The sequence below is a fragment of the Manacus vitellinus genome, unplaced genomic scaffold (genome assembly GCF_001715985.3).
Source record: "Manacus vitellinus isolate BGI_N305 unplaced genomic scaffold, ASM171598v3 scaffold_56_pilon, whole genome shotgun sequence".
In the NCBI taxonomy this organism is placed as follows: domain Eukaryota; kingdom Metazoa; phylum Chordata; class Aves; order Passeriformes; family Pipridae; genus Manacus; species Manacus vitellinus.
In genome coordinates, this window is record NW_021940660.1 from 2286952 (window position 1) to 2311915 (window position 24964).

Here is a 24964-nt window from a genome sequence, read left to right on the forward strand (position 1 = left end):
GCACATTAAAAAAATAATCTGTAGTTGACATTTCAGTAACATTTTTGATCAAATGACATTTCTTATGCATTGTGTTGAGAAAATAAAAATTTCCCAACCCTTGTACGGCAGCAGCTCTGAAGTTCAGGTATAATATAGACCTTTCCTATTCATAACTTCTAAGGACTGAACACTTCAGCAAGGGAGTTCAAACGCTTACTAATCTTTCAAATAAATAGTGTGAATATAGCCACTTCTTACAATTCATCTCTCCTCAGCCTGCTAACTTGCCCTCACATGTATCCCTGTGTAATACATCTCTCCGAACAAGACGGCATGTGGGCACTGTACTTTATACAAGATACAGAAACATTAAAATACAGATATGATAAAATCTTGATCTACATGTTTAGTGCATTATAATTACAGCCTGTATTTATTTTTTTTCAGCATTTGTTGTTTAACATTAAGAAATGCAATAGTGCTTTTGCTTTCCTGTCTGTGATGTGGGGAGTGTTTTCAACCTCACTCTCTGCCTGTTCATTGCATTAAGATGGAAAAATTGTATGAATAGAGTTGAGAATGACCAACTGCAGCTTCTGTTAACCACCCTTCAGTCTGGGAATACTGAACTGAATTTAATAAGGCATGTAGGCATTCAAATACGAAAAAACGTGTTTTGCTTCATGGTCACTGGATATATTCCCAAAGGACACCACATAGAGGTAGCATGCTTATTGTTATTGGTGTAATTTCAAAAGGCCCAGAAACCTCATATTCTCCTTTCTGATGGTAGGCCAATATCTCTTTCCATTGATATTAAGTGTTTCCACCTGCTTCAACAGAACTAGGACTTTCTCAAGAACGAAGGGCTGAGGTGACCATCTCTTCAATAAATTCATTTAATAAAGCAGTGAAGCACATTGACTTATCTTTGGCTTCCCCTAGCACATAGGCTGTTCATTGTAGGCACATTTCTTATGAATTACTCATGGTGAAAAACAGTTTTAAATGAAGAAATAGGTTTGCTACATGGCCCACAGTATTTAAATAAATCTAAAGATGGATTAACATAGAACATTATCTTATTATTGCTTGAATTAACTCTCAAAGTAAAGTCCTCAAAATTTTATATATAACTTCAGAGGTTGGTTTATTACAGTATTCATACACTTTATTTCTGTGGTTGCTTAGTGAAGTGCTCAATTGAACACACACACAAAAAATCCCCATCTTACAGTTCAATGGAGAGACAACATATTATGCCTTCATTAATGTATGGTGCTAGAGCACAAAGCATACCAAACTCAGAAAGCTAGAAGTTATTCTACTCCCCTTTAAGCATGCATTTGCAAAACATCCATTTACTCTTTAAGAGACAAAGAAAAAAAAACATAAGAGCTGTGCTACTTATTTTTAGCTCAGGAAAGAGCTACTTTGTTACATTAAGATTTTGATTTGAAAAGGCTAAAAAACCAAAGCTAGTTAAAATTAGTTTGTGCATATTCTCAAAATTGCTCCTTACTAAAAGTTTCTGCATCAAGTGTGCACTGCAGTTTTATTGTCATGGTCTGATTTTCAAAAAATCCAAGCCCCACACAGTTATAGGACACAGGAGCTGCTGGCATTCAGCATCTTTGAAAGTCAGGACACAGCTTAAGTGATTGTGCAGAACAGTTGATTTCCCTTGCAGTGTAAGCCAAGTTTTCATTTATGCCCAATAATAAGACCACAGAACTTTCATCAAATCAATCAAAATAAACTTTTACAAGTCATAAAGGATTTCAAGGATAACACCAATCGACCAGGCCTGAGTTTCACAGCTAAAAGGACAATACTGTCCATTTTCATTAGTTAGTTCTGGAAGCCCTTTCCAGGATGATCTAATAAAAGAAAAAACAAGTGAGTATTGTTGTTAGATTATAGATTGAAATCAAAAGAACAATTTAAAACCTTTTAAAAGATTAAGTCAGTAGGAAACTGAAAAGCAGACTAAAGGTCTGCTCTCCTACAGGCACAGTGTGTCCTTTAATAATTAATATCTAAATATTTTTTCCCCTGCAGCTGGGAATTGCAGTGGAGGTGTCATCTTCAAATCAGACTCTGCTACTAATAATAACTGAACTTACTACACTTGAAATTAATTATGGTACTAAAACATGACAACATCTGGCAGGTAGTATGACTACACAAGCCTTTTCTGCCTCCCTAGGAATAAAGAACCCCACAAACTAGCATACTTACAGAAAAACTCATAAGTAGAGCCTGTTGCTTTATTAATTATTTTGTACACTATGAAATATCATAACAGAGTGAAAGTACACTACTTTAATAAGACAGAAAAAACAAAGAGCGTTACCAAACTGCAAGTTGTATGTGATATTACCAAATAAGAGACTTGGAAAAGACAAAACCTAAGGCAAAATACTGTTTTTTTCCCTCATGACAAACTTTTCTATCATGATCAGTCCTACTGAATTGCTCTTTTGGGTACAAATAAATGCATGTTTGATGTGCTGTAGAACAGATTATATGGAAGGGATACCAAGGGCAAGATGTTTTGTTTGTTTTAATTTGTCTGAAATCCTTAAGAACTAAAACTATAACAGCAAAAGGGGGAAAACTGTTTGGATTTTGTGGTTTGGTCTGAGGGAGAACTCAAAAAGCAAGTTCCTCTGTCTTCTTAGAATAGCAAGATATTATGACAGTTTCAGAATCTTAGTTTCCTCACTTATAACACAAGAAATCCTAACAATATTTTGCATCATCTTCTGCAATTTTTATCTGTCACTACTACTCCTTTAACCAATATGTTTTAAAGGTTCCTTTGAAATATTTTGATTTAAATAAAAAACCTCACCAACATTTTTTTCTGAAATTAGATCCTAATTTTTACATAAGATTTATTTCATCCAGTCTTTACATGGGTATTGGTAATTCTGCACTCTATAAAAGGCACTAGATCTCACCTGTATTTGAAACCTGACTTGTGATCTGCAATATCTGTTTATATTGTAGATTTTTACTTTTACATGGAATTGGATAGGTAGATACACTAGCTAGAAGGAATAGGTATCTTACCTTTCAAGATGAACATAGTGGCGAGAAAGAACATTCTTAATCATAACGACAGTTTTCGCATATATCTCTGGACCAATCAACTTAGAGAAGTACAATTTGGCACGAAGAAAATATCCAATTGGCCACAGCCATTCCTAAACAAGGCATGAAAAGAGATTATTATTAAAGCAGTCTGTTTGAAAAGTTGACAACACTTTTTCTAAAATTGAAGGAACTGGCTCTTACAGGTCCTTGGTGATAATTAAAACCTTTGGCTAAATTGTAGTTGTCGTTGTCAAGAGCATTATCATATACTCCACAGTACACCATATCACTGCAAGAAAGAAAAAATGCATTATGCAAACAAAGCCTTAACAAAAATGATACACAGAACAGGAAAACAGAAATTAACCAAAAAATTTGTCATGGCATTTACATTTAATGACGGTTAAGAGGTTTCCACAAGGTTCTGTATTTTACATAATAATGGAATTCTAAATATTGTTTAAACTAGTAGGAAAACAGTTAATGTCTTTGAAGGACTTAAATTCCTAATTTTGTCCTTATGCTTTTACTCAAATTGTAGTGCTGTACACTCTATCATATATAAATATGTCCCAAGATGCAAATTCAACATCTTTTATGATAGCAAATTTGACTTGCTTACTGCGTGGCATCCAAAACAAACAAACAAAAAAATCAATTGTGTGAACTTTTAGAAGAGAAAAATGATTGTTCTGGAAGTACTTCCTGCAGCCTTATTTCACAGGTATGAGGATTTTACACACTACCTTCCCCCCCCCACCCCCCCAAGAAGTAATTCCTACTGTCCTGTTTTGTAATTAACACTTATCTCTAGTGTACTTACTCTGGGTCTAAGGTTTTCATGCCTAATGGACCGAGTAGTTTTTCCTCTGCTGTCTGCAGAGCTTTCCAAGCTTTCTCAGGTGTGAACAACTCTGGGGCCTAATAAAATAATAAAGATTTCAGGAATAATCTCTGTGCATATACATAAGACTGCGTATGTAAATTCAGAAGGCAACAAAAAGCCTGAGTTTTACATTACTCTGACTTGTAGGTTCCATAACTTGATTCAGTAAGCATGAAGACAAAAGCTATCCAGTGCTTTTTTCAATTTTAATTTTACTTTAAATACACTTTTCAAGTATTATTACTGAAGCTCTTCAAAAATCCAAAAGCAGACCATGCTTTTTAGCCAATTTGATGAGAAAAGTGGCCTCCCAGACCCAATCTAAAAAGACATTCTGAATACAGCGAACGCGGCAAATTGGCAAGTCCTGTCATGCTGTATTTTTAGGAGATAGTCCAAGATGAATCAATATTAAAAGTATGGGGAAAAAAAAGCAATGTATATTCCTGATATAGCGTCATGCAGATGGACCTTACAATGCAAGCTTAGTTTAATAATAAAGACAATTTTAAGTGCAAAGTCCTCCTCCCCTTCCCCCTCACTTACCACAACCATCGCTACTGTAAAATTTGGCCTGAGTTGGTAATCGCACCATGGACTTGAAGCTCCATAGCTGTCTTTATAAATTCCACGTTTGTGAACGAGATCTGGACGTTTTTCATTGGGATCTGCTGGATTCTCAGAGACAAAGAACAGCCTTTCGAAGTGTCCTTGAATTTTTCTGTTCCACTCATCGTATGTGATAATCTCCTCCTTTCCTGCAAGATGTTATATACAGGTTTCATTTTCTGAAAACAGTTACAGTGGCAACACCAGAAGTATGCTTCCCAAATTCCTGACACCTAACAGGAGTAGTCCTAGGATCACCTCTCTTCAGCTGGTGATTCCCCACATTTAGGCCAATTCTACATTTCATAGGAACAGCTCACTGAAACTTCTAGGGAGACTAGCACAACAGAGTCTTTACAGGGCACATATTCACTTGGGCTGGGTATGCTTAAAGTAATTTTGTAATTAGAAGAGTATTCTTTCTAGAACATAGGGGACTTCCAATGATATTTATGTAAATATTCCCAGGAAGGGGTTTTCTGTGTTCTGAATAGTGGGGGGAAAAAACAGAAAGAGAAAATAAAGACATGCATCCTGCATCATTTTACTTTGCATTCTTGTAATGAATGATAAAGTTTTTCCCCATTTGCCCCTAAACTTTCTGGGTAGCTTGATAATAATCCCTAAGGTTACACTGTCACAGCTTCATTGTTTTAGTTATTTTTATACCCCAGTAATACAATTATGAAATGCGCCTGTTTTTACCATGTCTTTTTACAGTGACTCCACGGAATGGAAATATGTTTTTCCCGGATAAATCCAGCAACCAGCGGACAGCTGACTTGCACAGTCCAACAATTTCCACAGCAGAGCCATCTCTAAAATAGTAGTGATAAAGAAGCCAAATAATTACTTTAAGAAGGCTATTAAAGTTCAATGAGTAGCTGAAAAAAATTCAGATTTTAAGTATCTTATTTAGACACTTCCTTTTTCCTTATTTTCCTACTGTTCCCCTATTTCTCAGTCGGGGAACAAACTTGATTGTAAACTGGTTAATAGATCCTTTTTCCGTAAAACAGTCTTATTTAAAGTCATATTATCATACCTAGCTAATTAGCATAGATTGAAGATAATTATATACGAGCAATTAAGAACATGAAAAAAGGATCAACCCCAAACAGCTTTGTCCTCTGATCTCAAAACTGCATTTAATACAGAGCTTCTCATCTGCACATGCACTTCTGTAACTGTATTAAATTCAAGCAAGGATGCCTGCAACAGCTTGCTAGCACATAATAGAGCTTATTTTTAAAGTGCTAAAATCTCAACTCTAAAAGTGTAGATGTTGAAGATATTTTTGAATTCAAAGAATTATTCAAACAACACAATTATCAATATGTATCTCCTACAGTAAGTCTAAATAACAAAGCACTGCTAGTATTACAAGTATACAGTTTTTCCTAAATTACACTTTACTTCATGGAATTCAAAATTCAACTCTCAGCATGGTGCTAAGACCTTGACAGAAACTGAGGGCTTCACCTGCCAAGAACAGACCTTTTTACTTCAAATCAGCACAAAGAAAAAAAATTCCTTTAACATTTTAGTAGGCAGAAACGTTTAGAACATTTGAGATATCACCTCTTGGATGTATTAATAGAAGACACAGTAGCAGTTCTGCAGAAGAATTTCAATTAAAAACATGATTTAAAAATCCCATCCCCAGTGCCTTGATTTCATACCTTGGAGTAGCTGGAATTCCTTTGTTGCGTGCTTTTTCACTCTCTCCCATTTTATCCATCCAAGTGCCACAATTGAAGCGGTTCCCTCCAAACACAAAGCCAGTTTCGTGGTCAACACCTGCAGTTACATTAAAACCTGCCGAGCAAGAATATCAGGTGTGAAGTTTGGTTTTTGGACAAAACAAAATGCCAACTGACCTTGCCAACCCAAACCTCCTTAATAAACAATAAAACCTCCAAACAAGAGATCTGAGGTAGGTTCCTGAGACCAAGTGCACTTTAAGTGAAATTTTAAAGATATCTCGTATCATAACATATAAACAGTTGCCAATAATAAACAATTAATTAGGCACTTTTAAAATATTAAGTAAATTTAAAGTAATATAGTTTTAGTTACAGTAAACATAATTTTTAAAAAATATGCTCAGTAGCTACAGGAAACAAAATATAAAATATGATCATCAACTTCTGAATTGTACAGTAGATGTTCCACGTATGTTACCTTCATCTCTCATGTTCTGATCAATCTGTGGACCAGCATTCCTCTCTCGGAAATTTATGCCTTCCATATGTCGTTGCATTGCTTCCTGTATTACTTCGTAAAGTGGCTGATCCTACATTTGTTGCATGTTTGGATGAGAAGTGAAAGGCAAGATGAAAAACAAGTAGAAAGGTTCTATCTAATGTGCAAATAGTAGCAATGCTTAAGCCTCTAGTTTATGATCTTTCAAAAGAAAAACACCAAACATTTTCCAGTAGCATCCTTAACAATGGCAATATGCTGTGTACAGTTTTTCACATAAATATTTTTCCAAGACTAAAATCAACAAAACGATTTAGAAGTTGACAGAATTTTTTTCTCCTTTCCCAACCCCCTACACTTGTCTAATCAGTGATGCAGATGTAGCAAGAACTGTCTAAAATGCAGAATTCTTGTGCTATAATCAAACTTCACCATAAACAACAGATAGCAACAGATTCTTGTAGCTAGAAAAAAATAACATCATTAAAATATTATAGTTGTATTAAATACTTAGAAATCATCTTTACCACAGTGCCTGCAGGTTGAGGAGAAGAGTCATCTCTCGGGTACATCCTAGCAACGGGACACCTGAGAATGTCTAATCCATTTGGAACAATTTTACAGTAGTCCTGGATACATTGAAGCCACCACCACACAGCATCTCGACAGTTGTATCTGGCATGTGTGCCCCCGCCGAGCAGATTGGGAATGAGACCATGTCTTAAAGTCCCACCAAATGCTAAAATGATGTTTCTAGAACAAAAGAAAACCACAGTCTTGACTAAGTTGCTTTCAGGACCATTACCAGACAAATATTAAGCACAAAGCATACAGGATTACCTTAATAGCAAGGTAGGTCAAGAAGACAAAGAGGATTTTAAAGACAGATGCCAAAAGTTTGGTGTTGAAAGCTACAAATTACTCCATTTAGCATGAACTTCGTTTGCAATAAGAAGTCACCCAATCCCTACAAATTCCTCAACATGAATACATTTAAATCAGTTGGTACAAAACATACAAAATCTATTAATATGGAAGAGATAGTTTGTTTTTTTACAGGTAGTGATATAGACCCTAAATTCAAATCCCACTGAGGTCACAGGGAAGGTTTTTATTGATATTGTTTATGATTACCCTGGTATCCATTCTGATGGGTGGGGTGGAATGGGGACGGAGGGCAGGAGTAGATGGGAATTTCCTATTAAAATACAGAGAGGTGACAGCAGCTGAGGTTATGAGAAGTTTCATTTGAGAACCGTTGCGCACACCTTGCAGAAAACATGGATTCCAACTAGCTTTAAAAAGGTAAACATACTACTAGACTGCAGATCTCACTGCATGAGAAAGCTAATAGGTGGCCAAATGCTCAACAGCATAAATACATGCTAATTTAAAACAACTAATTTTTATGTTTCTATCAGTGTCAAGCTCCACCCAAATTAAAATTAATCAAAATATCAAATCTATCTGGCTTATGTACGGCTTACTTATCAGGTTAAACATTTACAGATACCTGATTGTAACAAACCACAATTAGCTGATTTCTAGTATTAACAGCCAAATAGTAGCAGTTACAAAAAATTATGCCTGCAATCACACATTTCTTATAAAAATAATATTCTCTTGCTACTTTGAATTTTTACATAAGAAATTCAGAAAATATTTCTCAGCAACAGTGATGCAAATAAATGTGAAACAATCACTTTAAGGACAAACAGTAGTGTTACAGAGGTTAAAACTACCTTAATCTATACAGAACATCAGCTTTGTATCGGCACTAAGAAAGCAAAAGAGAATCATTTTAGTGCTATTTTTAATTCCACTTAGAGAGAGCTCCCAAATACATCTAGTGCCATTAAAGTTTCATACTGCACATCAGCTGTTTCTAAAAGCTTGAGTGTCATCTCAGGTTTTGAGAGCACTGCTTTTTCCTAACTACCTACAGAGCCAATAAGTACTAAGGCTAAGTCAGTCTTACCTTGCTTCGAGATAGCGCCCGGTAACTAACATCAGACCTCTTAGTGCAATAAAAGTGTCCCTTCCCCAAGAACGAAAAATTCCAGAAGAAAAGTGAGGTAAACCTGAAAAGAAATGTCATTTTTCATCTAATTCATTGATACAGTAGAAACCCCCAAGCATGTAAGTATGTATAAAGTAACCAGAAACAGAAAATATATTCTCATTTATAATTTTTTCCTAGATTAAGATATTTAAAGTAAACAGTCTTCTAGACCAAGTTTTTGACAGAATGAAATACACCTTATTCTAGAACAATATCTTCTAGAATTTCAAGATCACACAACAGCATTTCTCGTATCAGTAACATTTAAATTTGTATTAAATCACTTGGTAACTTACCCAAGTGCCATCCCTTAATTAAAAGAAACAGAAAGAAAACTAACAAAAAGTCAGAATTACGGCAAGATTACAACACTTTATTGGCAAGAGTTTATTTATGAGAGCTGTGCCATCTCAGTAGCATAAAGGGGATACGACTGTTCTCAGCTACCATGAAAGACATCCTGTTTTTCTTTTCCAGCAGCTTATAGAACTACTTTTTACTGCAGACATAATAACATATAGCTTCAAGAATGTTTCTAAATAACAAGGCATAATAATTACAACAGTAAGGTCCATATTTGTCTTTTTTTCCATTTATTAACTTTTCTGATCTCTCAAACAGAAAGTTTCAAACTAGCAGTCTCTTGTGCATGCTTGATAGAACAATATTTTAACTTCTATCACTTACTTAAATACAGTATTTGCTAATACTTAAATATGGCCTCCACATCTCTGCAATTTTATAGTACATGGCAGCAGCACTTGAGAATGACAATCCATATACAAATCAAAAATCTCAGGCACAACTCCCAGTGAATATGTGAAGGGAATATTTAAAACCAAACCCTTTAGTATAATTAATCTTAATGACCAGTTTAAGGGAACACTGTGCCTCTGTGCTTCTAGGTAACACTAAAGCAGGCAAATGGAATGTTACTAAAATCCAGAACTAAAAGCAGTAAAACTACACGAAAGACAGACGGCAAAAAAAGAAGAAAAACACTCCAGTGAGTGAGATGCCACTGCATCTGTGGATGTTTAAAAGTTTCTATGGTTTCAGAAAAGGAATGGGCCAACTCAGAACAGAAATAAATTCATTCTAAACCACAGAAGATAATACTTGGGACATAGAAAAGTGCCCATAGGAAGATTGCCAGATGCTGGCAGAACATTTGGAGGTAAAAACACTATTTGCTGACTGCTTTTATTCTCTTTCCTTTGGGAGACAGTTTCAGATCAGGAGTTCTGGTTTGCTAATGGTTCTTTTTCTGAGAACTTGTAAACAATAAATTCACTCTTATTACTCCAGTACAATTAAGTTCTTAAATTCATGTTTAGAAAACAAACTAAAACCCATTATGATAAGTATATTCAACTCAAGCGAGTCTGCTGTAAAGAAAAACATACTTGTGGGTCTCTGAATATGGTAACAAAGACAGCTAAAAATGTCTTTTAATAAAGTGCTTACAAATAAAGATCTCCCTCCCAACTCCCATGAACAGTAACAAAATGGTTGTCCCCAAGAAGCACTGCTAGACAAAACTCCCATACTTTTAATAGGGCAAATCTTTACCTTACACACAGGGCAAAAGTGAGTGAAATTGCTACCTATATTTCATACATGGTTGCTGACATATGGATCCCAAACACAATGCAGAAAATTTTAATATAATTATTAAAACCAGTTTAACTATTTTAGAAGACTTTTTTTTTAAAGGTTGTTCTCACTTACCAGCTGCCAAGGAAACGCAACACTGTTCCTTCTCATTTGTAATCTCATTGAGCCTATAGGGAACATCATGTAAGGAAGGAGACAGATTTGGCAGACAAGAATATTTTCCTATTCCACACAACTGGATTGAACCCAAGGAAAGGTGTTTAACAAACGTTGATCCATTTTGCACAAAGCTGTAATGCAACATAATTAAATTAATTTTACATTTGACAATATCAGTCTATATTTTCTTTTACAGAAGGCTATGTTAAGTATTATGCATAATATAAAACCTAAAGATGAATAAATACTAGTATTAAAATGAATTAATGCTAGTATTTTGCATTAAATAATTTTTACATAAAATTTAATTTGTAGATCACTCACTTCCCCAGAATGTGTGCCCAATGTTAGTCTTAACATTTATTAATTTTAACAGGAATTTTTATGACAAATATTCCAGAAAAAAGGGTTAAAAAAAAAGTTGTTTTGGTTTAGGTGATGCCTATACACAGATCTAAGACTTCAAAAATACGATAAAAATATTTTACTATGAACAAAAATCTGTGAAACCTAGTCAGTCTTTTTTGAAATCATATTTTTATGTATATTCATATATACACACAAACTGTAAATCAAAAAATTTGACAACACATTGTCTAAAATAATGCAATCTGCATTCCTGACTAGTTAATCTTCAAGCATTTTCAGAAAATATACTATGGTCCATGATTTTACAGCCATACCGAATTCTATTCCCATTTTAATATCTGTATTTTCACAAAACAACACTGACTTGTTCAGCATGTTTATAGCTAGGAAAAAGCCTCTATTAAATCAATCTCCCTTCCCTTTGCAAGAAACGGAGCAGCAGACACTGCAGATTAAACAGTTATTTTATGAAGTAAGCAAAGTGCTCAGATAATGAAGAATATGTAGCTGTATCAGAGAAGAAATGTTGAACAAAGCATGAGTATAAAATACAATCTGATATTTTCTTACCTACCTGAACTTTAAGGAATCATTGCAGTGGTACTAAAATTATGGCAAAAAACCCTTCCAAAGCCTAGTAAAGAAATGCTGGTTTAAGGTTTCCTCCTACTACTGTACAATGTCAACAGGAATTATAAATTCAAACCCTGGATAGGAATCTGAACTCTTAGACTTCCAAACCACCACTGTTAGAAGACGGATTTGATTTTCACTACCCATTTTACCCTTTTACATTGGAAGAGTATGAAAACATTCAAATTACATTCTCTAGCAGACAAAACTTGAAGATGCAAATACATACAGATACCTCTATAGTTCTGATATGCCAAGCATACCTAGACATCTGATGCCATCCCACATCCAGAAGTGTTGTGTATGCACCCACTAATATGGCATCAAAGTAACACGGGATGAGGTAACGGGGAATTCTCTTTAGGTACACAAACATGGCCTTCAACCATTTACCAACCTATTAAAAATACAATATAATTAGAACTTGATAAGATCAGCGCTCAAAACCGAGTACTTTCATGATCCATACGGTTACAGTATTTGTCACAGTTTTTGTACACGTATTACACCCAAGTTATGCTGCATCCTCCTGCTCCAAAATTTCAGCTAAGAGAGATGAACTCTAAGAAAAGTAGTAAGGAAAAATTTCATTTGTAATATCACATATAAATGGGCCAAAACATTAAGTATAGAAAGTGACTATATTTTGCTAGTCTTATGGGAAAAAAAGAACTATCACGAAGTTGTTATGAAAACTGAGTAGCGAAGGAAACCACAACTCAAAAGGCAGCACTATAATGCAAGCATTGGAAGGAGGTTTCTCATTGTTTAAAAAGATAGGACTGAAAAGACGAAGCTTGAGATCAGGAATAAAAAAGTTATCAGAAGGCTAAATTATGTACAGCCACTAGTGAATATGACTGCAGATCTGGGTCTAGGACTCAGGATTCCGGACATTCATATCCTTGTGTCATTGCAAAATGTTTGACATCTGAAAAGTATTTCTCTTTCCTTCTAGACCTGTTAAATAACATCATGACAACCTACTAGGAAGTGGCTAAAGATTTAAACCTTGCAGATGAAGACTGTACCTGTCAAAATATAACACTATAACTGTATAATATTCATGTGTGCCTTAGTAGTACTTAAGCACTCTTTTGAAAGTACTTTCTTAAAAAAAAAAAAAAAAACCAACAAAAAACAAACCCCAAAAACTAACTTCATTTTTATTTTGGGAAAATTAATAAACAGGAAGTGACACCCGCCAGCCCTTATGCAAGAGCTAACAATCCCTCTACATATTTTTCACCTCCCTTTTGTATTTATCTATTCTTAAATAGGATTGGGGGGAGGGAAGAAAAACATATTAATGGTTCAGTCACCTAGAAGAAATTGCTTATACAAGAAACATGTTATACACAGTCTGAATTTAAAAATATAACAGTAGTTGAAAATGAAACAAAGTGGCAATTTAAAACCCCAAAGTCACCAAATAAGTATTTTTACTGACCTCTGCACAGGCTCCACCACGTGAAATCAGACGATTACTGACATAATCAATCATCCAGTCTCCAGATCTTAAATTATCACAAAATGGATGACCCAAATCATTCTTTGGTCTAATGTCTGCCATCACTGACATTAACCCTGAAGATACAAACCCAACTGTGTATTAAAAGACACACCCCTATCACAAACAGCTGTTACAATTCAGGGGGGAAAGGTACACAGCAACAGATGCTTTAACTGCATTTGAATATTACTTCTTTTGATCTGCATAAGGAGTTAGGCCACTCAACTGTCGTTTCCTCAGCACACATCCTAGAAAGTTATGTAAATCATGGTGGAATAACTAGCATGATGGAATTCATACGTTTGATAAATGACAGTCCTCAGCAATCCAGTAATGCCTGGGGTTTGATTAATGCAACTTTTCACTGGAGGTATATTTGTTCTCTTTTTACTTTAAAAGCCAAGGCTTTGGTGTTAAAACATATATTGGGCTGCAAAGTTAAGTTTCAGAGTATTGAGAGAGAGGGGGTTTGTTACAGTGTGAGATTTCTTGGGTACACCGATTAGTAGCATGTTCAAGTAGAAAAAAACTTACTGTTTTTTATTCAAATAATGTCAGTGACAATAGAACAGCCACTCATTATGGTATGATCTAGATTGAGCAGCTCTAATTCACTTTTTTTATTGAAATGCTGAAGCTCTTACCTTGGAGGCCTGCATACTTCAGCGGTGACCAGTTTGGTATATTGTAACACCCTCCACCATCTTCTTGTTCTTCTGCCTCACATCTATACAGCACTTGATTTAGGTCGGCCAAAGTCAGTTTAGATGCAATACTGAAAAAACAGTGGAGAAAAAAAAAGTATGAAACTCAAAAGAAAGTAAGGAAACGGGGAAAGGATTTCACAAACAATTCTAATTTCAGATCTACATTAAAATACTAAAATATATACAACTCTCACAACACTTAATCTTGGAAATTAAGAGCTTGATTTTTCAGATGTTCAGAGATGTTCTCAGATGTTTCAGTATTTACTTAGAAACACACTATTAAGTATAAAACTCAAACAATCACACCCACCCCAACAGTGAGAAGCAGTCCATATTAGAAAGTTTACTTTAGGCAGCGATTACACAGAACTGGGAAGTTTGTCTTATTAACCCTACCTAGTATTATACATACAAGAAGAATATCTCAGAGTTCTTATTGCACTCTGACCATCGAAATGCATCTGTACCAACAACCACAAAAAAATCCAACAACTCCTCACTTTAAGTTTACATAATATTCTTTGTTGCCATTGTATCTCTCTCGGTTCTACTTCAGAAACTCAAAGAATACTCACGAAGAAAATGGGGTTTTTAAAATCGGTGCTAAATGATCGTCAGGAAGACTTCCAGATTTAAAATGAGCGCTGAACTGGATCAAATGGTTGCGGAGTATACCAACAGCCTCCTGTGCCTTTGGGTCAAGACTGACTCTGTAAATATGAAAGCACATCTTGTAGAAATATAGCACTTAAAATAGAGTGATAGGAGATTTGAGAATAGTTATTTTCAGTAACACAGTCGTTTGGCAATGACAATAACGTACCTGAATACTATTATACTTCCCGGTGTTAATTTTTCAAATTCTATTTCTTGAACAAATTCATTTGGCCCTTTTATGGCAGTTCCAGCTTGCTTTATGATTTTACTGTCTTTAATCTTAGAAAAGAAAACAAATTTGCAACTGGAATTCAGTGTCTTTTTCTAATGTAACAAATGACAAAATATTACATCAGAACATGAGTGAAGGAGGCTAATTACCTGGATATGCTCTCTGAGTTCCATTGCGAAATTAGGCAATCCATTTATAAAATGTAGATCTCTTTTGTAAGGACTAGCACTTCTCTCAATAGTCCTAGCCTCAAGTACTACTTCTTCTATTTTTCCTAAAAAAAGTTAAATCATGTTGCAGGTCTTAAGATACTTCAAATGAAAAGTGATTCTTTTGAAATTATGAAGCAAAACCTAAAACTAAAAACCTAAATATTCAAGATACAGGTCTGTGTCACACAGCAAAAGAACAGAAACATATGCGGAAGTGTCTTAAATATCTTATAAACATTCACTACATGCTCATATGCTGTATTGTATTTAAAATGGTGATTTTTGTTATTTTATAATAAATGAACCATAATATCAGACAACAATTAGTGAATTACAACCTGTTTTTTACTGGTCACCAGTTTTCTTAGTTTCCCTATTATCCTTTAGAGACTGTGCTAGTTTGCTTTCCAAACTGCAGCTACAGATGGTTTATCTTTAAAGGGTAGCAATTTATTATTAATATGCAATTATTCTAATTTTCTCTAAGGTATACAAATCTTGTAAATGCCTTAACATATAACGCAACTGATTTTAAAACAGGCACACACACATGCACTCAAAGAATTGAGTATACTTAAAAAGCCAGTTTGGAAAGCTTCTCTTCAGAAATACATCAAGGTAATGTGTAGAAGTCATTATATTTTGCTACTATTAAGTACAGTCGATACTCTGCATATTTAATTAATATTATGTATGTACTGCACATATATTATCTTTATATTAATTTATGCACTACAGAGTTATTTATGATGTATTTTAAAACTACAGAATAGTTGATATCAACAAATACAGTAAGATTTTAGCCTTTTTCCCCAGTATAACACACTTAATAAATAGTAATCCCCCTAAGTCTGTACAATTAACCATCTTGCTGTTAACTATTACTAGTTCACAAACAAGACTATAAACAATAACACAACCTCATGAGGAGCTTGCAGCAGGAAGTATACTCAAATATGAATGTTTTTAAAAACCCTAAGGAAGGCAAATTTGCAGTTTCTTTCTCCACTTTGGTGCATACATATTAGGACAGATAAAAGCAGTGTTATACACTTAAAATTCTCATATGGATTTCCTATGCATGTGCTTGAAGTGAAAAAGCATGGAATTAGAATAACCTGAATTTTTTGTACGCCTGCCATCTCTTGAAAAGAAAACTGATTACCTGGGATACACATTTCAGGTACTTCTTTACTATAGAAGCAAGTTTTAGGATCCCTGAAGGCCGTTCGACACACAGCCACGACAGACTGGTGTGTGGTAGGGCAGTGTCTTGTCACTGCGACTATATCTTCATCAACCTGATCTACATACACCTGGAAAAGACATCCCATTACAACTGTGCTCACTCAGAGCATATACATGAAGCAATCACAGTGTCACCCTCACTTCTTGCCTGATTAAAGCCTTTAGCCCCCAGCTCCTGATGCAGCCTGTTTATAGCCAGCCTTCCTGCCAGAATTCCTGTTTGGAAATTAACTTCACCAGAAGTCAGATGTGCTGCTGGATTCCATTTTGAATAAAACCTCTCTTCAGATACTACAGAGATCTGTAAAGAAATTAAGATTTAAGCAAATATGAATTATTCTGAGGAAAAACCCTCAAACTATCATGCCTTGAGGTCTGAAATATATAATAAATTCAAATTTCATATGCAATTAGACAACATGAAGTAATGCCATCTAGTAAACTGCTTAAAATTTCAAATAAACAACATTCAAATACGAGTTATAGGACAAGAAAAAGGTTATATTTTGAAAAGCAACTTAGGAGTTGAACTGTAGACCCATACCTGGTGTGGCACTAGTTCATCATAGCCTTTGGTGCTTCCTGTAGCACAGCAAGCCATGGAAACAATCATTGCACTCGGAAGAGCATCATAGGCAGATCGGTGCTGCATTAAAAGATACACAGGTAATAAACAGTGAAACAAAGATAATTCAACCCTCTCAATTCAGCATACAGAAGATATATTTAACAGAGGAAGTGCTAACTCATGATCATTATTTCCTCAATCACAACAGAATTATTGAAGAAAATTACTACAAATGGACTAAGAAAACCAACTTCAGAAAAACCATCAAAATAAGCACTTCAATGCCCACCACTCTCTCTCATTCCCTCCTGTAAGCAGAAGCTTAGGTGAGCAGATCAACAAGCAGAGATAGAATCATTTACAGAAACTGGAATGAAAGACTCAAAACAGTTTATTTAGTAACTTCTTATACTTATCCCCCGGCAAGACAAAATCTTGAACGTTAGAGGGAATTGTTAAAAAATTTTCTTCACTACATGAAAACTTGAACATCTGAAACACTTCTTTTCCCGTAAATATCATTCAGAAAAAATATCCAGATTGCATCAAGCCGTCCCATGGTTCAGAAATATCACTTCAGAAAATATTACATGTAAACTTAGTTATTTGGCTTAGGTGCTCACCTGAATTGGACATTCATTATCATGTGTAATATCCATGAACAGTGCGTGAGCAATAGCTGGCATCAAAGGCCTCAAACGCGGCTGAACGAAAGAGCCGACAGGTTCACCTCCAAAACGATAAACTAACCTTCCCTCTTCATGGCTATTATAAGCAGTCATTGCCTCTAAAGAACAAAATATGTAAGTGTTTGCCTAAGAATAGCTACCACAGAGAACAGCATGCACAAAAATGTTAATGCAGCATTTAGAAGTTGTTATTTAGGTGTGTTCAATCATTAAAAAAACCCCCAAAAAATCACATGTAACTATATTCTCCAGTGCGGACACACAGCCTCGGGGTATTCTACTGACTATAATATATTTAAAGGAAGAGAAAGGGGAAAAAGGACAAAAAAAGCAGAGATCAAACTGTTTCTCATAGGCTTTAAAAAAAACTCATGCAACAAAAATCAGACACGATGCAGCACTTACACAGCAGAACTGTGCTACAACTTCTTTTTCCTCTCGCTAGAGTAAGAGTGAAATATTTAACCTTCTGTAAACTAATGAAAGAAGTCTTCTCTTATTTTACAGCTAGTACTGTATTTTCTGCTGAGTATCAAAAGAGTTACAATACAAAACCTGTACTTCCAATTACATGGAGTATGAAATTAAAAGCACATAATTCAGTAGAAAACTTTTTCTTGGAAAAAGCACGTCATCTATAATCTCTCGTTGGAAAGAGACCACACACGCAGCAAGCCTACCTCTTATTAAGGAGGTAATGCCCAGCCTATTCACAAAGATATTGTCCAGCTCCTCATTTCCTGTGAACAGTTCAGCCACTACATACAAATCGGCTCGCAATTTTCTAGCTGTGTCCAGCATGTACTGCAAAAAGCACAGCCAAAAAAGCCACAGAAAGGGGAAAGGTAGATACAAAAAAGGACAAGTTTCAAAGCTAGGCAGGGATTGGACAATAGGAAAATGCCATGCAGCAAAGATAAACAGAAAGCCAAAATTAAGGAACAAAACAAGTTGTTACACAGAAAAGGACACACAAACATAAGCAAACCCAAGAATGAGCACACAACACAGGAGACGTTAAACAAAACATGAAGAAAAGGTAATCGCATAAGCAAAGAACATGAATATGTGAGAAAAATAAAAAAGCATACCAATGTTAGTTTCACAGTTAAAACTCCAAACCATACACGACAATCCTACATAATTTTCAACTGCTTATTGTACCTCTAATCAGGCTGGTAATTCCCAGGCGGTTGACAAAAACATTGTCAATGTACTCACTGCCCGTGAAGAGTTCAGCTATCACATAAAGATTAGGTCTGACTGATCTGGCTGTTGCTAGCATCTCCTATAGATCATAATACATTTTTAATGCAAGACATCCATTGTCAGCTATGTATACACAATCATTAACAGGAATGTTAACCAAAAATAAACGAGTCATTCATACATGCAGCAGATTAAAAATACTCTTAACATGTAAGTTTTATAAAAATAGGTTTATATTTTACAGATATTATTGATGGACGGAGTAATTCTAGGAAATTTTCTGTAGACCTTAAGCTAATTAAAACCTTCTTTTTAAACAAAATCTTAGCTCAAAATGCAAACCCAAAGGTTGGATAAAAGAGATGTCTCTTGAAGTAAGAAATCTGAGCAAGATTTCAGTTTAAGCCTTCGTAGTTACCATTCAAAAAATAGTAACAATAAATGAAAGAATGGCAGAAGTTTTGAAATGGCTGCATTTAAGAGCCACTTACAACTTTTGTACGGGGAAATCAACTTGTTTTAGAGAGCTCTTCATAGATTTAGATAAGCTCTGTAACAAAGCTAAGACTAAGCACTAACAAGCTGCACTACTCAAAACCTATTTAAAGCCAATTTACTAGGCACAATTTCTCGATGTAGTCAGCTTCATGGAAAACAATAAGCACTAGTCTTAAAAATACACCTGCTAGACTAAACTTTTTGCAGATGTTCTTAACCAACTTTTAAATTCTGGGAAGTGAATCACTTCCTCTTCAATTCAGCAACAGAAAAATATATATGGAAAAAAAATAACCCAGACTTTCAACCAAGTCTTGGCAATGACTCCATCTAAAACTGACAATCTGGATACTGAAAGTCATTGCACTAAGTCCATAGATAAGTGAGGGAAAAGTTAGCCAGGCCCAACCACATCCACAGTATTTCAGCTAAAGTAGAGAATTAAAAGATACAATAGCTACACCACTCTACTATTTGTTTAAAGCAGCTGAAATCACATTTAAACATCACCAGAAAAGAAACCTATGCTATGAGGAAGATTCATTCACACCTGGACTCTGCCATGTAGATCCTGCAGACTTTGGAGCAACAGTGCAGGACCTATTTCACAGGCAGAAGCTGCTTTATAATAAACACAATTTTCCGTACCTCAGCTACATGAATAGGCGTTGAGTGACAGTTGTCAAGACGAACACCATGGAAATATTTGGCAGTGATTTCAGTGTATTTTTTCATATGTGCCCAGAGGTATGGGCAGTCTTCAGGTTTATTACCATAACGCAGTTTCACACTGTCTCCCCAACAAATGAGCTCTCTTCTCAAGTAAACATTCGAACCTGTAAGGGAAATAAATTCACTTCGGTGTAAATATATTATAGAATGTGCAGCAGAATCAAAATGCGGTATTTTATTTTCTACTGCTAAGGAGTAGAACAACACTGTAACGAAGAGTAAAAATTCTAACAACCTAACAATAATAATTCTAACAATAACCATATCAACTCAAAATCTATATGCCCTACAATGATATAATATATGGTATAATTTCAGACTCCTCCAAGGGAATGTTTAGCTTCTATAGTGATACTGAAATAATTCTTCAGATTGAAAACAAATTCCTTTTAATTCTTCAAAGTAGTATAAAAACTACTTTGAAAAAAGAAAAGAGCAGCAAACAAATGAACAAAATCAGTAGTTTGGTTGTTTATACGGGCCAAATTAAAAAAAGCATCTCACTGTGCCAACATAAACTGTGACGGCCATGATTTACAATTTTATCTTCTGTTAACAGCAGACTGTGATGAATTTCCAAAGCTGGTAAGTAAAAAGCAGGGACTGTAAATTACCACTACTTCTAAAAAAAGTCACTTAAGCACAGCTGACCTTTGTCTTCACTAACAGCAGCATAGCCATGTGGACAGAAAAATTGGCTTTCTTTGGATGTACACTGTGATTTTTAAAGGACTATTTAGAGAACCGGCTGCATTTGTTTTGCAATTCCTTTATTTTTGCCCTTATGTACCATATTTTCATGCTGTGTTCTCATTTGAAACAATGTGTGGCACAAAACAAAGGCGTAACACAAGTATAAAGTACTCAAAAAGCTGTAGATGAATTAAGAGAGAAATCAGTAATGCAAATTAAGTACACTAACTAAAGCCAGTGACTGAAGGAAAAAATGCAACAGTCTGCCTAGAAGAAAGGGCAATAAGCTGAATGGCAACTGAACAAAACCACCCTTGAAACACATTATTTTCATCCTTGAGAAGGAGAATAAAAGTAAATAAAATGCAGTGAAAGGGCTGTAGATTACTATGCAGAAATTAAATGTTTGCTAACTCTGGATCACTCTGGAATATCAACAGATTAGCTTCCAAAAGAGTCCCAAACTCTTAGATTGTTTTTAATTATAATTAAACTGGCCTTTGTTTGATTTGGTTTAGAAAGTGAATGACTAGCCTGAACACAAGCTTTTTTTGCTTTTATTGCATATCAACACTGTCCCTAAAGGAGTTACATTTCAATGTTTTAGTGCATGGTGATTTCACACCCTATTTTACCATCACAAGTAATCTGCATATTTAATTTGCATTAACTGGTTCATCTCTTGACTGTCTGACTACCACTCGGTGGACTTTTCAAGGATCCAGTTTTTGCTCACTAATGCAGTAAAATACTATTCACCTTTTCATTGCATTAGTTTTCTGCCACACTGTCATTGTCTCATGGAAATGCCAACAAGCACTGGTGTTGGAACAAAGTACAAAGTAAGCAACAAAGACAATGACAAAAGTGGGGAGGCAGGACGTCCCCATTTCAGTGGCAAAAAGCTGGTAATTTCCCTCTCAAATCTTGTAAAATTGTACCTCAAATTCCAGTTCTTACAGCTGATCTGTATGCTGAATGGGAAATTAAAGTGCTATAAGCTTAATATCTGCTATTCTGTAGCTTCATAGGAATACATCTGGAAAAAAAATAGACTAAATAAAATCCTTTTTGCTTTGGCTAGAATATCAAATGGTTTGTAAGTAAATTCAAAGTTCTTTTGCAAACCTGGTTCAGCGAAGTTTCTAAGAGGATCATCTCCCATAACCCAGCCATTATGAGCCATGAAATAACAAGCTTTATCTGGCTGATGTATCATACTTTCTTCTTCCTCCACAGTCATCTCTTTAAATGGATACGTAAAATACCTATGGAATAGACAGACAATTAAGAGGGGAAAAAAAAGACAAACACCAAAAACATATGGTAACCTAAGCTGCAATCCATTGCCTTTGAAATTAAAGTACTCTAGGAACTGGGTTGTACATAATACAGAGAAAAAAAAAAGCAGCTTGTATAAACGATAGGGAGTTTTCTATTTTGTACCAAGCTTTGAAGAACAAAGGACAGATGCTGGCACTATCTTGGTGTCAGTTGGTAGTATAAGATTAAAGCCCTAGCTCTTCAGATAAATGACTGGCATTGAGTACATAAAACTTGAAAGGTATAAACTTTCTTAGTTCCACTCCTCTTCCACCTACAACAGCAATGTGCACTATGTAAGGCTTTGATGTGCTCTGAGTACTGTCTCATGCTTTCTGATCACATTTATTTATTAAACAGTAACCACTGTTGCCTAAAAAACCCTGTCAATTCATTAAGTGGCATTTGTCCATGGAAAAGAAAACATGCACTTATTATACATACTAAAGTTTACTTTTAACGAACTTTGAACTTGCTTTCCCTGGATAGATTCTAATAGTTTCCAAACAAACAAAAAAACATGTATATACCTGGTAACTAAGGGATTTTTTCTACTGATAAGACCCAGCTTAGGACCACCACAAGCCATTCGTTCATAAACCACAGTCCCCACAAGACAATTGACAGCCTAGAAGTAATTAAATGATGCATTATTGAAATGCCTGCATTTGTTTGCAATTTGAAACAATTCAGCATGAAAACACAGTAATTATAACACCTGTTCTTGATGGTGAGTAGTTTGTCTGTATTGCTCAGCGTTTAGTTCCTCAATCCTCTTGCGAAACCAGTTACAACATTCTTCTATTGCAGCTGGTCCATTGCTTATCAGGAGGACAATAAAAGAAGAAAACAATTAGAAAAAATTATTTTAACAACACGCAGTATATATAACTAAAAGGAATAAAAAATTAAATTTTTTCTCATCTCTGAAAATAATGTGATTTGGCTTCACAAATTTAACTTCACCTGTGATTTTAACTTGCAATCAGTAATACAATACCTGTGTGGTATGAATGTTGCCAATGCTATATTCATATCTACAGTACAGCCAAATCGCCTATAATCAGGGTCTTGAAGTATTTGAAGATGTTGATTTGGATCAGATTTAGTGTTCATTTTGCCTAGGAAAAAGATAGAAAAAAGAGTACTCAAAATAAAAATAGGAATTACATTCAAAGAGCACAGAACTTTTACAATTCTAGTATCAGCAAAGATAAGGGTGGATAAAGAAAATGAAGTGGTACAAAGTATTAAAAACCTTTCCTAGTCCTCAAAGCATTCTTGTATGATGCTTAAGTCAGCATGGCAGATATCTCACATAGCAAAAAATGGCATTATTTTGTTTTCCATCTTACTGCCTCTTGAACTATAAATATTTAACTCACATGCTTCAGCAACATACTCTACCTTGAGTTAGAAGGGTTTTAAATTGCTGCACAGCTTTGTTAACATCCACTTGGAAAAACTCCCATAGTCTAATTCTTGGATATATATCTTCATGAATTATTTTACGTAAACACTGTAAAAATTAAAATTATGTTGGTTAATAAATGTTGCTTCATATATTCTAAAAAAGCTAAGCACTGATGCAAATTGCTTAGAAAAAAATTGGAGAATAAAGGCTTACTTCACTAAATACATCTGCAAAGTATACACCATTTTATACTGGTGTATAAACTTAGAAATACTGAAAGCTGGTTAGCTTATACTTAGTTCTCATTCACTTACATTCAGGTGTTGATCACTCTCAATCAAGGGAGGGACGCCTTTGGCAATACACTTCCCATCGGCCACCATACCGGTCAAGTGCCACAGAGCTCTATCCAATACCCAAGCTGGCTTCAGGTGAGGAGAATTTACAAGGTTATAGCCACATTCTGGATGCATCCTGAGCCATTCACTGTTAGTAGCTTATTGAAGAAAGGAAAAGGGGGGTGAAAAAAAAACTCAAACAAAAACATAAGTACATAAGCTGAACACTTCACTGTCTTTTGCAATCATCTTCATACCAAGAAGCTAAGGAACTATGGCACATATAGTTCATTCACATTTCAACTAAGTTTTCCATGTCAATAGAAAGCCATGTTTTATGCAGAAGTGTTTCCTCCTGATTGCCATTTTTATTGCAACAAACACAGCTGCAGAAACTGCAGGGAAACTTTTTGTTAGTTACATAAAAATATGCAATTATAAAACACTGAAAAAAAAAGAAAACAAATCACATTTTTCTTGCAGGAAATACATCAAATAACCAATATGAGATGATGTTCTTTGTGTGTCAAAAGCCAAACAGACATCCCAAACCAAGACTTATGATGACATAAGCTGTTTAATTTTTAATATTCATCACACACAACCAGAGAGCAAGAGCGCACACACACCACCCAAAAAATAATGAAATTTTAATTTAATGAAAAATATGGTTAAATGTGCTTTTAAGAAAGGATTAGCTGTGATACTTTTAAGAAGCAGAGTGGTGGGAAGCGATGCCACTGAGTCTTACACAGGAGGATGAGTGCACTGTCTGGTGCATGCAAATGGAACACTAATTGAGATCAAACACTACACTCTGTGTCTATTTTCCAAGTTTCCCCTGTAGCATCAACAAGCACCAGAAAATATGCTGAACGTTAGGAATTCTCTCAGAGAAGGTAAGGAGTCTTCACCAAAAAATGAGTGTAGTATTCTAATACAGACAGTGTACATGTAGCAATATGATTAAATACATATAGTAGAACAATTTGATTTTGGAAAGAAGAAAAAAATCCAAGAGTTCATTTCTTTTCATTTTTGAAGCTGTGCTAAACACTGTCTAACTGAAAATAAATTTCATAGAATCATAGAATGCTTTTGGTTATATTCTTCTGAATAAATACTTGCAGTTGAAAAACTAAATAAAAAGAAGAGAAACCCAGAGAATGCCTAAGAACAAAACCCAGGTTTTCAGAAAAGCAGAGAAAAACAGAAGTAGTACTTAATGCATGGGAAAATATATAATAAATTATTGTATTGGAAACATGAAGAGTCACTAACATGCCCAGAATTATAGCAGAACA

At 35.0% G+C, this 24964-nt stretch overlaps 1 protein-coding gene across 2 annotated transcripts in view; it reads right to left on the reverse strand.

Annotated features, from left to right (window-relative positions):
* Positions 1-1106: 1106 nt before the first annotated feature.
* The window catches only part of AGL (amylo-alpha-1, 6-glucosidase, 4-alpha-glucanotransferase), a 32046-nt gene continuing 8188 nt past the window's right edge, over positions 1107-24964 (reverse strand). Inside the window, exons 5-33 of one of the 2 annotated variants that reach the window (XM_018081729.2) lie at positions 23637-23818; positions 23316-23427; positions 22909-23029; positions 22627-22729; positions 22439-22536; positions 21714-21853; positions 19809-19996; positions 18134-18257; positions 17388-17551; positions 16741-16842; positions 16345-16497; positions 16114-16264; positions 14886-15010; positions 14671-14783; positions 14423-14557; positions 13782-13912; positions 13075-13211; positions 11888-12021; positions 10578-10753; positions 8763-8865; positions 7312-7537; positions 6764-6875; positions 6262-6397; positions 5285-5397; positions 4517-4728; positions 3908-4005; positions 3286-3373; positions 3061-3194; positions 1107-1862 (exon numbers count right to left, since the gene is read on the reverse strand). In XM_018081729.2, the coding sequence (XP_017937218.2) occupies positions 1745-1862; positions 3061-3194; positions 3286-3373; positions 3908-4005; positions 4517-4728; positions 5285-5397; positions 6262-6397; positions 6764-6875; positions 7312-7537; positions 8763-8865; positions 10578-10753; positions 11888-12021; positions 13075-13211; positions 13782-13912; positions 14423-14557; positions 14671-14783; positions 14886-15010; positions 16114-16264; positions 16345-16497; positions 16741-16842; positions 17388-17551; positions 18134-18257; positions 19809-19996; positions 21714-21853; positions 22439-22536; positions 22627-22729; positions 22909-23029; positions 23316-23427; positions 23637-23818 (3929 nt within the window). In that variant the 3' untranslated portion in view covers positions 1107-1744. Of the gene's footprint in view, positions 1863-3060; positions 3195-3285; positions 3374-3907; positions 4006-4516; positions 4729-5284; positions 5398-6261; positions 6398-6763; positions 6876-7311; positions 7538-8762; positions 8866-10577; positions 10754-11887; positions 12022-13074; positions 13212-13781; positions 13913-14422; positions 14558-14670; positions 14784-14885; positions 15011-16113; positions 16265-16344; positions 16498-16740; positions 16843-17387; positions 17552-18133; positions 18258-18617; positions 18742-19808; positions 19997-21713; positions 21854-22438; positions 22537-22626; positions 22730-22908; positions 23030-23315; positions 23428-23636; positions 23819-24964 lie in introns of both variants that reach the window. The other variant, XM_018081728.2, reaches the window with a different exon arrangement.